Consider the following 14,278-nt stretch of genomic DNA (forward strand, 5'->3'; position numbering starts at 1 on the left):
CGTCAGACGATCCCAGTATCTCATGCACCTGTAGTTGATTAATTGATTCCTGGAGGTCGTCACCTAAGCGCCCAACCGGGCCGCCAAAGCTTGCTACTTACTGTCACTCAGTCACTGGCGAAAATACCATTTTGCACCGCGACGCGGTACGGCACCAACACTCAGGCTGGTTCTCCCGACCTCAACGACTACATTTCCTCCGCCAAATGGTGGTTTCGCCACCGCAAAGCCTCTGATGATCGGCCCGAGTACTTTGAACGCAGACTCGAATCTCAACACACTCACGAAGCTCTAGCTTTTGTCTTATACTCTCATGGCAGTCTCCAAAGCCCTCAAATTATACTCGGAGAAGCTGGTCAAAATCTGAGACCAGTTGGAGCAGTTACGACCACCTGAGCAACCAAATTTCACGGCGACACATGTCTTATGATGTCTACACGCAGTCTTTGGATTACATACGAGCCACTCAAAGGCGACGAACTAGGCGTACCCATGGCAGCGACACTTAGATCAGGCTTTTCTTCTCGTACTTGGATAGCGCTACCACGTAACTGGAAACCCACTCTCGAGCTTGAATGCTGGATATTTCGTCTTGTCTTGTCTTCTCATTTCAGTTGTGAAAATTTGGGGTGCCACTCTACCAGCTCTGCCTGTCCGAAAACACTTTGGGACTCGTGACATCGGAAGCAGGATCCGCCGTCCCCGCTTCTTATAAAACGAGTCTCTATAAATACTGAGGAGGCTCTCCTCAGTGTTGTCTTTGTGCTTGTACTGTCACAACTACCCAGTTCAACTACATACTATCAACGATCTTAACGCTTTCGGCGACGCAGAGACGTGCTATCAATGATGCGCCTCCACACCTCCTCGCATTTCTCGACACTTAGAAACGATTTCCATGCCTCCTTTCTGGAATTTGTGGGGACATTTGTCTTCCTCTTGCTGGGTTTAGGCGGAATTCAAGCAGCCCAGTCCCTCTCCGACCCAGACACCTCAGCAGCGATGACCGAAAATCTCCCTCCAATGGCATCGGACACCCAACGCTACCTATACATCTCCACATCTATGGGCTTCTCTCTCCTTGTCTCAGCATGGTTATTCTTTAGAATCACCGGCGGGTTGTTTAATCCCAACGTATCTCTTTCATTGATGTTGGTGGGCGCGATCCGACCAGTGCGGTGTGCCATGTATTGCATCGCACAGTTGGCGGGAGCCATCGCAGCCGCGGCGGTGGTGCGAGGCTTGACGGAAGGGCGTTTAAGGGTGAAGTGAGTATAATTACCGTTGTAAATGTGACAAATTTAACTGACTGCTTTCAGCACGGCTCTCGGGCCCAGAACATCGCCCGCCCAAGGCGTTTTCATCGAAATGTTCATCACTGCCGCCTTAGTAGTCTCTGTGCTGATGTTAGCAGCAGAGAAGCATCAGGCTACCCCTTTCGCGCCGGTAAGTCATCTTTCGTTTCCCAATCATCCTGCCCCTTTCATCTTGCGATTCTGCGATGGAGCCGAACTCAACCCGAACTTTCTGTGTTGCCCTCTATCTGACACTCTTGGCACCCCCAGATCGGAATTGGGTTGACCCTATTCTCCGGCCACCTGTGCGTATCATCTTCCATCCTTCGACACCACACTGCTTGTGTGCTAATTGTAGTTGTATCAATCAGTTTTGCCGTGTATTACACCGGTGCGGCAATGAATACTGCAAGGTCCTTTGGACCGGCGGTCGTTACGGGATTCCCTGACTCGCACCATTGGGTGGTGAGTTTCCTCTGTCACGGATAAGTCTCACCGAGATCCTCATTTGCCGTCGCTCCGTCTAGTATTGGCTTGGCCCGTTCCTAGGCTCCCTGCTGGGCTCGGCGTTTTACGGTCTTCTTAAGCAGTAAGGCCCCACTATCCTTGTGCGACCCATATCAGGTCCTGAATACCTTACTTCTTTAGCTATCGTTACTGGGTTTTAGTCGTTGATGAGGTTACCGATGACCAACCGAAGCTAGTTGAAGATCCTACGGCGACGTTTGTTGACAAGTCGCCGAGACTGAGCGAACAACAGTGCTCGCGCCCACGGGGTCCCTTAAGCTTACAGCCCACTACCACGGATTCCAACACGGATGGATCCGACGATGGCAAGACTCCGTGCACGGAAAAGGCCTCCGTGGGTTCATCGTCTTTGCTTACTCCGAATGTCGCCCCTGCGTTGAGCGAGCACGGACTCGGGGTGGCGGAAATCAGCGAAGAGGCAGGGTTCGCAAGGGGGAAGGAGAGCAACAGGTGCCCAGTCTGATTCTCGAATCGGAATGATATCTAAATCCGTGGTAATATCCACATTCCGCAACAAATATACATCATATCATTCATAAATTACATTCATCTGACTTCGACCAGTATACGTCCTTGGCGAGATGCCAGTCTAATCAGTCAACGAGTGGTCTCAATCTTCTGGTCCACGGTGATTATCAGCTGCTGAAAAAAGTAAGAAGGCTCATCCGATTGCACGTTGGAGGCGGATAAAGGGCAATACTTACCTGGCGCGGCAAATTGCTAGTATGACGAGAGTTCTCGTCGTGCGAAGGAACGATGTGGGATGGATACTTGGATACAACACTACCGGTATTCCACGTGTTCAACTCTAAAGGTACGGTGGATACTCCGTGTTGCTTGTCGCGAAGTGAGCTCCGCGCATTCAAAGTTGCTAGGAGCGCGTTGAGGTATACTATTGAGTGAAACGGCGGTGTCAGGGACATGGCAATACGGTGATGCAGTTACTTACGTGCCGATAGGCAGAAATAAAAGCCCATGAAGATGAGTTCTGCCGGCCAAATAGCGTACTAAAGGCGAGGATCTTCGTTGTCAATATCTCCTGTTTTAAAGTTCTTCGAAACCTACGGTGATGAAACACAGGCCGGTGCATAAACTGGCGATACAAGTTAGTATACAGAGAGATTCTGAGACAGGCACGAACGTCGTGAAGAGTCCTAGATCCCACGCAATTAGAGGGACCAAAGATCAGACGAGGGAATATGCACGCGTACCTGTGTTAATCGTGTAAAGCATCAGTGTGTTTACGAGCGAGTCCGTTCTGAGGCGATAGTTGAATTCGACACGAAAAACGCATTGCGGGGGAAGGTATACCTCTTGAATCCAGTGCGAGATCTCAGAAGGGAAATGACAAGCGAGACGGCGATTACGACGTCAGCTGCAACGCCCGAAGACAAAGCAGTGTACATCATCCACTGCAAGTCAATACCCGTCAGTGAGGGGGACGCTATCGTCACACAACACATACCGATATTGACTGAAATGCTAGGAACGATCCCAGTTCGAATCTGACACAGACCGCAAGATCAATGACCAATACTTATGAAGGGGGGGGGGAGCTTACGCTTTGGATGCAAAGACTGGAGTCAAGGCGGGCCAGTTCGTTAACTCAACTTGAAGCTCGTTCATGTTTGAGGACTTACCAAAACCAACGACTAGGCGTAACGCGTCGTTGTTAGGGCAGGGAAGTAGCGAACAACAAAGAGGGAATAGCTTACTTGCCGTAAGTAGAGAAAATACGGCCTTCACAATATACTGCCGTCAATCCCGATGTCCTCGCGAAAGAAAGGAGTAACTCACGATCAGGATGACTACGAAGTACTTCTTCCCGCTTACTGGTAAGGAGCATGAGATTATTTGGACAAGTGCTGAGTCGAGTGGACTTACAGAGCCATACTCGGCGGGCAAAGACTCTGAGCAACGGTGAATTACCATCTTAGTGCAACTCGGATTAGATGAGACCCACCCGCGGACAATCAGATCACTGATGCACTATAAATGTTGCTCGGGATCGCATGACTTGTCGAAAATTTCAATCGGATCACTTACAGTGACATAGACTTGTGCCTAGCAATCAAGTACGAGGTCAGACAGGCGATGGAGCGGGTGCTCGCAATGTGCGTACCAGAATACTCCTAGATTTGGGATGGTGTCACTCCTGGTTCTAAAATGGTTCAAAGGCGGCTGAACTTACCACGAAGGCACCACCACAGCTTCAGGATTGGCGAAATTGGTTATCATGTAGAAATAAAGAGCGTGCGTGACGAGCGCGAGATGGAGTGTGTCAAGGGTCCTTGGGTGATAGTTAGCCCAATTAATCGACCTAACCCAGCGACCTTAAACTGCTCCGGGGCTTACCATAGAAAGAAAATCTAGTTGCAAGAGAATGAGTATTGGATATGTCCCCCGTTCAGTAGACAGATGTGCACGTACGAGAGCCTTGAAAGTCCGTCTATCCTTTTCGCTACTTCTGAAAAATATATACGTCTGGACGCTCGTTATTCCGTAGAATCTGTTCGTTCAAATATTCCATGGCGCGTCTTGAGAGCGAAGTTATGAGTAAGCACATACATTGCTGCAGCAGTGTTGCCTAGAAAGGCGGCGCCGAGCTTGCTATCCAACCCTAGGTCCGACGGAGGGGAGGATGCCATGGAAGGGGTCTGGGGTTGTCGTCCACGCTCTCACAGTGCCATGGACGTTATATAACTTGACAGCGTAACCTCTTCATTTCCCTTAACACAGCTCGGGCCGAGTGCAATGACCGGGGAAGGTGTAGCTGAGAGAGAGAGTTAAACTTAGATGCTCCCTCCAGTCACTTGTCTTTGCCAAGGGCAATCATTCAGACTGGGTTTGATGACACCGTAAAAGGCGGTATCAGAAATGCTGGCATGCCTTCTTTGCCACCGCTGGGTCAGCGCTCATGTCTACTGCCACAACGTATGTACACTCCCAGACATGAGCGACACTGAGAACCCTCACCAAAACGGGAATGTCATCTGACATGGGAACGAGTTCCAATGATAGGCCAGCATCCGTGCATACGCCCCGGTCGTTTCGCAGCCGTCCATACTTTCACATCGTTTCCGATAAGACAAGTTGCTGGCTGGGTTGGACTCGCCGGCTAAACGTCGCGGAGTATCAGCGTCAGCGTGAGTGGGGATGATCGGGTTTGGTGAAGATAGGCTTTATTCGTGGTGCCGTATGTAAGTTCCAAGACGTCGATTGTCGAGTGGGTCAATCAGCTAGTACGAGTCGAACATGATGGTGATGGTTGACTGTGGTGATTCTAGCGCACGTGCCCCCTTAAGCTCGTACTATCGTATATCTTACTGGATATGGGGTTTGACGTTCAGCAGATGAGGGTCGATGCAGTGTGAATAAATAAAACGGAACAGACAACAACAGGTGTCAGGGATGTGGTAAATCAATATAAAGAATCAAAATCATTAACGCCTGAGCCTGATGCATCATTGGTACAGCCCATGGAGGCCGTACGGAGGTCTATCATGGCACTAAGATGAGTGTTGACTGCGGACATTGGTTAAGTATATGTGATGTTCATTTAAATTGATTGAGCGGCGACTTACTACGATTATTGTATGCTGTTAAGTGTATTATTTGCCTAAGAAGGTCGCTGATTGATTTTTCTGTTGCATCTTTCTCTGTACGCAATCGCTGATTTTTTGCCTCGATGTCAACGATTTTGTTCCTCAGATTTTGATCAGCATGCTCTCTTGATTGTTTGAATTCATCAACGATGTGAGTGCAAGGAAGATAGAAAAGACAGAATGCAACATACAAGCTCGACGAGTCTCAGCATGGTTGTGTTTCTCTGTTTGAAACTTATTCTGCACTAAGAAGAATGGTGAATAGGAATAGAGTAGATTTTAACAAAGGTTGCTTACAGTGGATGATGTACTTGCGAGTCGCTTGCTGCTCCGATAGAAATTGATCCTTGACTAATGAAGCAGGTTTACCATTACGGCCACATGGACTTTCAATACATACTCTCGACATCACTGTCTAGAAGGCATGGTGAAAATGGTCTACAGAGTTCAACTCTGATAAGCGAGACTCACTATCTACCCAGCGCGGTCGTTTCTGTGAAATTGATGTCTTTGAGATTGTAATTGATTTCCCCGGTCGTTCATGGGTAGTATCACCTTGACCATCATTATCAGCGTCGTCGTTGGCATTGCCATCACTATCTGTATGAAGTATCATTTCTGAGCTAGCGTCTGGTGAAACATTACAATCATCTGACCATCAGTGTCGATGTCCATCTTCCGTTTCTGTGAGGACTTGTTTGCAATGCTACCTCTCTCGGCCTCCAACATTGCACGAATGATGGGGGTGTAGTCGTGTGATTCCGTGCTTGACTCGGAGATCTGAGTGACATTCACTAACCCCTTCCGACCATACCAATACTATCACTTAGACAGATTTGCAAAATTTTGGACAATTCAACCTGGTGCTCCAGATTGGATGTCCCTACAACTCCCGGCATGCTACGAGAGGTTGTCGCTCATCTTGTCTAAATACCTATCAACTTTTTGAGTGAATCCCTTTCCGAGTAGTAGAGCAATGACGATGCCGGTACGACAAGTACCCAAAAACATAGATTTGCAAACTTTTCGTCACAGTGTGTCACGCTCAGTATTTTATCACAGTCAGAAAATACTGACTTTGGCGGACTTGGGCGGACTTTGCTGGACTTAGGCCGAAAATTTGACTGTGAATAGACTGGAAATCGATTTTGTGGGTCCCCCTCGCGTATCTGAGAAATACGGTCAAATCTAGTCAGCTGGCGTCTAAGGTCAGTACAGATAAGTCAACACAATTGACCTGCTGTTGGCACTGTCGCACGGTCAGTAATAGTCAGGGTTAATCGTTACACGGTCAGGTACGGTCAAAGGGTCGAGTCTTTGCAAGTCCTAGTAAGTAGTCTCACGGTCAGTATCAGTCATTGCAAGTCGAGTAAAGGGTCGTGGAAAGTCACAAGAGGTCAAAATAAGTAGGGCAAGGATCCGTCACTTCAGTCAATGTAAGTCCATTTATGCCATGAAGAAGTCATCCAAGGTCTGCCGAGCATCGTTTCCGCTGTCAATACTAGTCTATCACAGTCCTACTACGTCTGTTTAAGTCTGAGATTTGTCATTTTGATTCTGTTTATGATACTTCACACAGTCAAGATTAGTTGTACAATAAGTCTATGCGAAGTCTTTTGAAGTCACAACTCGGTCAACTTAGGTCATGAATGGTCAGAGAATAGGTCACTTCACAGTTCCCACAGTCATTGTAAGTCAAATGAAGTCATGTTTCTTGTCTCTAACAGGTCATAAGAAGTCGTCCAACAGTCTAAAAATGCGTACAGAAAAGTCATAAAAGGTAAAAAAAAAGTGACATCTCAAGTCAAGAAAGGTCGCAAAAAGTTAAAATATATCTATATGAGTCAGAAAAAGTGAAAAAATAGTAAAAATACGGCGTACGCGGCCACATCAGTTCATACTGCTGGAATCGATGGTGGCGAGATATAATTAGGAAGCAAATTCGCCGGCATTTACGATAATGCGAGAGGCGCGAGGGGTTTGCGACAGATTGTTTGTGGATTCCGCTGCAGCAGAGCTGCCCAATTTGGCAGATTTTGCCCCAGGAGCCTTTATCTTCTTGACACAGGCACGCTGTTAAGAGTAGCATATTAATATAAATAAAGAGCCGTTGCGAGTGGAATACCTTCGCGATAACGTCTTCGAGCTCATCCAGAGTGGGACGCATAGTGGGTGGGAGAGCCGCGAGGGCGGATGCACCTGTATCAAATAAGTTAGATGTTCAACGGAGATCCCAATGACCTACATGTTTCCTTATTCATATGTCTTACACCGGGGATCTGCTTCTTGGCAGCAATTGTCCGGAGCTCGGGTACATGAAGAGACTGTAGCCAAGGTATTAGAGGTATACCCACACACGATGTGACACCACTTACTCTTAGCTTCGATTGCAGCGCTGTCGTATCATCGTCTGGGAGCGCGAAAGGGTCGTCAAGGTTGCCGTCGGCCATTGGGTCCGCATTTCCAGAATTATCGAGGCCATCTGCTATGGCGAGGCCCACGCTTTGTTCCTCTGTCGGTGAAGCGGCTGGCGGCGCAGGGGGCAACGTGGCTGATACTGCTGGACGTTCTATTACTCGAGCCTTGCCCTTGAAAGACGGCTGTAAAGAAATTAACATACAACGTTAGAGTAGGAGAATATAACTTACCCCCCCAGATCGTTTCCACACATCGGAGAGCGTTGATAAAAGTCGATCGATGTACATATCATTCAAGTAACTCGTAGGCTTCGGAGTATGGTCGAGGCACAACAGCCGAGCGGCCTTGCTGGTAGCCAATGCCGCGGCGATCAGTTGACGTGCCATGTCAGTATTGCCCACTGCGGACCAGGATGTGATGACGGTGCCAATGGTGAGAGACCCTGACGTCCATTGCCAATGCCCCCAGCTTTCATATAGATCGTCCTCGTTGTCAACGCAATTGGGATCAGCGGTTTTCACGCGCGCCAACAACGCTTTGGCCTCGCTCGACGGAAAACCTTGGCCTCCGTGTGTTGGGGCATGTTCCATTGCATCGAGAAGCTCCAACCCAGTAGTAACGACGGCCTCGGCAAGCCGGAGCTCGGGACTTTGGAGTGTTCCTTAAAGGGAAGTTAGCAAAGGTCGAATGCAAGGGCAATCGACCTACGGCGAAGGTTTTCATCTATTCAAAAATTAGCTAAAGGTTGCGTGAAGTAAACGAGGCAACTTACAATTATCGTTGACTTTCACAGCAGCGAGAGACTTGGTTACAAAGGACACCTGAGAAGTGGGTGGGGCGGGTGCTGTAGACGACAGAGGAAGGGATGAAGTAGATACTACAGACGGAGGCGGAAGGGACTTTGGAGCTTCTTGGGTAGATACGTCTGATAAAGGCCGGTTCGATGATGATGGAGACATGTTGCGAAGGGGAGAGTGGAGGCTTTGAGGTCGGGTTTGCTTTGTCGGCGAGGCGGGGGGCAGCTTCGATGATGCCTTTGCTGCTTGCCTATGTTCTACAGCCTTTGGGGAGGCAAACCCTGTGAATCGGCGTTAGTATGAAGATACAATGATATTTTAACAGGAATTACCGGTACGATTTCGCTTTGAGGGTCCGGGATGTAATGGCGTAACCTCGTTCGCGGTTCGCTTAGACTTCTGAGGCGTGGCGGGTGCATTCTGCTGCGCATGCTTTCCATCGTTGACAGAGCCGTCGCTATCGCTCCCAGCAATCTTGGCCGAGCGGGCTCGCTTGGCCTCCCTCGGGGGGCCCTTGATTCGTACCATGGCCTGACCAAGCAAGTGGTCTGCCTTCCAATGGGCAGAGCAGATGGCCACATCCCCGTGCTGCTCTTCAAGCAGGATGATGGCGCCGTACCAGAGGTGGGGACATTTCGTTCGGTAGTAATCGCGAGGCTGGTTCTTATTTGCCTGATGCTTGATTGGGTGAAGGGCAACAATGCGTCCGGCGAGATTCAAGGCAGTGCGTTTGATGATCGAAACGAGCGCGGAGTCGAGGGGGTTTCCGTTGGAATCCCGAAGTGCTTTGCCAAACGAAGGGCGGTAGGGGTTCGATGTAGAGAAACCGGCGTCGGGGCCTACGGCTTGGGCCCCTTTGAAAGTCCAAAGCACGGAGTCCGGTAAATGTGCTGGCTTTTGAGAGGGAGCCGCCTCCCGTTGGTAGCGTCGGTATGCTGCCTGGAACTCCTCGCTGTCAGTTTCTCCATTGACGCGTGAGATGGAGTCGCTGGGGGCTAGAGAAGGGGTAGACGAGCGTAGTCTAAATCAAGGTTATTAGCTACAATCTAAGTAAATGGTCTCCAGCTTACCGGAGGGACGCGTCGAAGCTGCTGAGACGCATTTCAGCCATTTCTCTCTGAATATAGTAGACGGTCTCCTTCAATGCGTATAGTTCCATTCGCAAGACCTCGTAATCGTCTCTGTCGCGACTGTGCCTAGGCGGCTGGCGGAAATCATCCTGTGCGCGCCAAGCATAAGCCATAGGTGGCTGGACATGCGTGATTTCTTCAGGCTGTCCGTAATATCCGGCGGGGGCGGCTGGGGCTGGGGGACGAGGTGGGTATTTGTCTTCATGGAAGGGACGTGGGGTGTATGGTCGATTGGTTGGAGGCAGAGCGTCAGTGCTGGAGCGTGCGTCACGAAAATCCCTCGTGGTGGGTTCTTGGAGCTGCCCAGGAACTCGGGGGCGAGGGTCGAGATAGCCAGTGGGGACAGCATGGCGCGGAGGTGGTTGTAAACCATGGTCCATCTGGATGGCATCCCGCGGGGCGTCCTGGAAAGTGGGAGCACGGCGATTCAACTGCGAGTCATGCCAGTCGTAGGCAGGAAGGCCACGGGGCTGAGTATGAGTAGAAGGTGCTGCAGAGTACTCGCTCGGCGTCGAAGACGAACACTGGGATTGCTGGTCAAAACGGTAAGTAGACATGTCGATGGCGCGAAGCGTAAGAGACCAACAAACGAAGCCGAAACTGGCGCGCGGGTCACAACATCACACAGCGGTCACAAGATCATACAGGGGTACAGGGGACAACACAGGCTCCTTCTGCCTTGCTTTTGCTTACCGTACTAGACAGGTGCCGCTGGCACCTTATTCATCTATATTCCAATTCAAGAATGAGGACCTTGGAAAGCAATCTCTGCACAACTCGCAGGCCTTGAGAAAAGCCGGCACACATATAGTCAGACACCGACGATCTTGTTGAGCAGTTTCTCCTTTAATTGCAAGCTACACTTGCGATAATTACATTTCTTCCTATAACTACAGTGCTCCATCATATACAGTCATTGCTGAGTGTTTTCTGTGAATATATATCCGGCCTTCCTTTCCATGGGATATCCCAATCAGGTTGATTATTGACCGCACCTCTTGTACAACTATTTGATCACTTTGCTCTCCCCATATTGAAACACCATCAAATGGAAGGCCATCCAAGTTGATGAAAGGGTGATAAACCACAAGCAAAGAGTTTCGGTCTGTATCTTGATAGAAGGCCAGTGCTTCTCCAAACACCAATTCTGTCCTAGTGGCACCATGCTTGTAGGCCTACAACTTATGTTAATCCTGAACATGTTATGCATAAATCAGCAACTCACCTCAAAGTATCTGGATGATCGAGTAACTTTCCTCCCAATCTTTGATTCATTAAGACGGCTGCGCAGGTAATCACCACTCTGCAGAGGCACTTTTCCAAACCTCTCCAGCCAATCTGCATCTCCATTGTAGGGTATGTTCAACCATTGACAAATTGCCTTTAAATGTTGGACAAATGATGAGAATGGATCATTTCTCTCCTTTCTCTTGATAGGAGCTTTGCCTACTGGCACCCTTGGTTTTGCAGGCTCAGGAGACATATGAAGAGATGGGTAATAGAATAGAAGATTTTTAACTAACTGTTCTTCATAGATCTTATTGGCCAAGTTCACAAATGGCTCCTTTCTGGACCTGATTTTTCGTTCCAGAACACCAATGTGTCTTTCAAGGGTCCCCTGAGAGCCAATACGATAAGAACCATTCCAGCGAATGTGATCTGGTATATACAGTAGGTGAAACATGGAAAGGCGCATTCTTGATGCCTTTGTAGAGTCAACACCAACATATATTTCCTGAAACTCATGCAAGAATTTGACAATTTCGGTGCGGATCATTTCCAGATCATCTTCAGTTCTTCCAGTGATCTCCATAGCAAAATTCACTATCCGGACAAAACGTGCGAAATTGTAAATGACAGCCAGGGGCATTTCAAGTTCGATGAGAATAGGAATTGTAAGCCAATGGCACAAAGCCTTCCATTCAAACATCTTGTATTGAGTATTTCTTTTGAGATGTGGGTCACGAACAGGTCCTGTGAATGAAGATGGTATTGTGGCCATGGCCCTTGTGACACGCTGTCCAAATAATTCTGCTCTAGCAGTCGATAGATGTGGAATTTCATCAGGGCCTGTAATTGAAGTCCACAAATCCCAGAAGTTGGCCATATTGTTCTCATACAACAGATGGAATGGATCGGAGAAGAAGAAATTTGGCCAAGCAAACGTTTTGAATGCTGCCAACAACGGAAGTCTAACAATTCCATATTTTTCTGTAATAAGCTTCCTCTCCTTCTCAGTCCTTGCAGATTCAAGTTGGGTAATCACATTCCAATACTCCTGTTGTGTAAACTCTGGCAGATTATTAAGATCATAATCAGGCCTGCCTGGGTTGAACTTTTTTGCTCCCTCTGGTACAGTAATACACCAGTAGATGCGCTTGCAGCCCTTAACATCAGATCTCATTCCAGTCAACTTCAAGTTGAAGAAATTTCCATGAAGAGAATTGATCCCAAGATGGCCATTGTCTTTATTTTGACCAGGCTGATCTGCACTTTGACCAGCAACACCTGCACGGTGCATGATATAAGATGACCTAATGGCATCCCAGATCCAAATACCTTCACCCATTTGCAGTAGTTCCTCTATGACAGGATACATAAATGTGCTCAGATTTCCTGGAGGCTCTGGGCCCAGTGTTGCAAAGACAGTTATGACATTCTCAGCAAGATACCGTATCTCAGGTGGCAAGTTAAGGAGAATCAAAATAAGAAACCAGCAATCAGATTGTTTCTTGAGTGTGAGCATAGCCCCATCAATTGACATGATGTAAAGCATATCACATTCATCTTGGAAGAGTCCTAATTTTCTGATATGATCCATGTGCGTTTTGCTATTGGCATAATCTGAGTATTTCACTTTTGCCCCCTCATTGAATAGTTTAATGGCAGCTTTGACAAGATTGTCTCTATAGCGCAACAGTCTTGATTGTTCTTTATTGGCAAACATCGCCTGGATGATGGGAGCTATTGGTAAAACCATAAACTGTGCTGCTGGCTTCTCAGTACCAGGCAGATATCGATCTCTGCCACAGGCAACAGGAGCCCCCTTTTTTGGTTTACGCAGGAAGTCACAAACATGTTTGTCTTTGTGATCCCCTGTAAATGCTATACATTTTCCAGGGCATATTGAAATGTATTTTGGCATAAAGTTTGTGAGTTTTTGAGCCAGTCTGCGGCACCGCTCAATACTCATTATTGGCTCATCTTCTCGGGCTGAGAATAACTCAGAGTATCTTTCATGAGCACGTCTAGTGGTGTTTGTTTGTTGAAACACCACCCAATGACTAAGGCTATAATTCTGAAGTTTGGTCAATGCAATTGGGCGTAGACCAACTTCAGGAGGCTCGGGCTCAGGCTTATAGCCATTCAAAATTTTTTCGCGGAGAGCCTGTTGGGACTCAGGAAGTGGGAACTGTGCCTCAACTTCAAATTCATAATTATTGTCTCTATCTTCAAAGTCCCAGTCTGAATTGGCATCATTTGCAGACGGTGAGCCAGAATTATCATCCGTAGCAGCACTATGGGCTGAGTCATAATCATCTGCAGATGCAGGATAATCTGGCGATGAGAGCACACTTTCATCGGAAGATGCAAAATCATCATCATCAGAAGGCAGGTCGTGCGGCTGCCATTGATCAAATTTCTCTGAGTCCTGGTAGTAGGGATCCAGTTCAGCTGGAAGTTCCTCGGTCTCTATCTGTATAAGTAACAGACTAGTTAGGGGATGATAATAACTGTCAACCAGACGCCGACACTTACTTGATCAAGAAATGGCATTGAGGTATTGGTGACGTCAATGCCATTTAGAACCTCTGGTTTCTCTAATAATATAGTAGATGTAGATTAGAATCAATAAACAAGGTAACATAGTGATATACTCACCCTGATCTGACTGATTCTTGCCGTCGTCATCTAGAAAGAAATGTGAGAAACTCATTTCAAGAAAAATGTATCACCACTGGCAGAAGATACAACAGTGATAACCGGTGATACTCACCTACTGTCGTATCTATCCTGTGGGTCAGTATATTGTGCGAAGGATTCGGCCTCATCTGCTTACCCAGAAAGGACACAGGACCGCCGGTGTCATCCACATCCATGGCTACAGTAGCATACAGTAAGTTATAATACCAAACTGATAAGCTATCAATGTATACCATCGTCATTTGTATTTTGCACAACTAACAAAAAATCAATTATTTAATGACTGCGCACGCAATCAAAAGTATCACCCACCGCGCTGTTTTGATCCCGCAAGCAGCTCCTCATTTGCCTCGATACAACGTTGAATGAATTGAAGGGTTGTTGGATGATGCGAATATTTCTGAAGCAATTCTCTGTCTTGCCTGAGATGTGCTTGTATTGTTCTCCTCACGCGGGCTCTCTTGCTGAACCCGTAGCAGTTCGAGCAACAGCAATACATGGCGGTACGAGTGGAAGAGTGACTTGATGATAATGGAAAGAACACGCACCGTTCAACACATATTGTTGTCATCTCACGCATA

General features: G+C 47.8%; 2 protein-coding genes across 2 annotated transcripts; one reads left to right on the forward strand and one right to left on the reverse strand.

Moving 5' to 3' along the window:
• Nucleotides 1–846: 846 nt before the first annotated feature.
• PC9H_009992 (uncharacterized protein) lies at nucleotides 847–2,286 on the forward strand (the record flags this gene model as incomplete). Its single annotated transcript, XM_036779486.1, has 6 exons — nucleotides 847–1,268; nucleotides 1,320–1,446; nucleotides 1,566–1,600; nucleotides 1,667–1,760; nucleotides 1,823–1,884; nucleotides 1,944–2,286. 6 exons carry the CDS (start codon nucleotides 847–849, stop codon nucleotides 2,284–2,286), a joined length of 1,083 nt encoding a protein of 360 aa, XP_036628875.1.
• Nucleotides 2,287–2,420: 134 nt separating this feature from the next.
• On the reverse strand, nucleotides 2,421–4,471 carry PC9H_009993 (uncharacterized protein; the record flags this gene model as incomplete). Its single annotated transcript, XM_036779487.1, has 20 exons — nucleotides 2,421–2,462; nucleotides 2,528–2,715; nucleotides 2,773–2,830; nucleotides 2,889–2,916; nucleotides 2,965–2,977; nucleotides 3,035–3,081; nucleotides 3,135–3,235; nucleotides 3,289–3,328; nucleotides 3,385–3,400; nucleotides 3,464–3,475; nucleotides 3,539–3,563; nucleotides 3,621–3,655; nucleotides 3,708–3,733; nucleotides 3,787–3,812; nucleotides 3,870–3,887; nucleotides 3,946–3,955; nucleotides 4,015–4,113; nucleotides 4,179–4,192; nucleotides 4,254–4,332; nucleotides 4,392–4,471. The coding sequence occupies 20 exons, from the start codon at nucleotides 4,469–4,471 to the stop codon at nucleotides 2,421–2,423; spliced, it is 957 nt and encodes a 318-aa protein (XP_036628876.1).
• Between the last annotated feature and the right edge of the window lie 9,807 nt (nucleotides 4,472–14,278).

The sequence above is a fragment of the Pleurotus ostreatus genome, assembly GCF_014466165.1.
Source record: "Pleurotus ostreatus strain PC9 chromosome Unknown scaffold_7, whole genome shotgun sequence".
Taxonomy (NCBI): Eukaryota; Fungi; Basidiomycota; class Agaricomycetes; order Agaricales; family Pleurotaceae; genus Pleurotus; species Pleurotus ostreatus.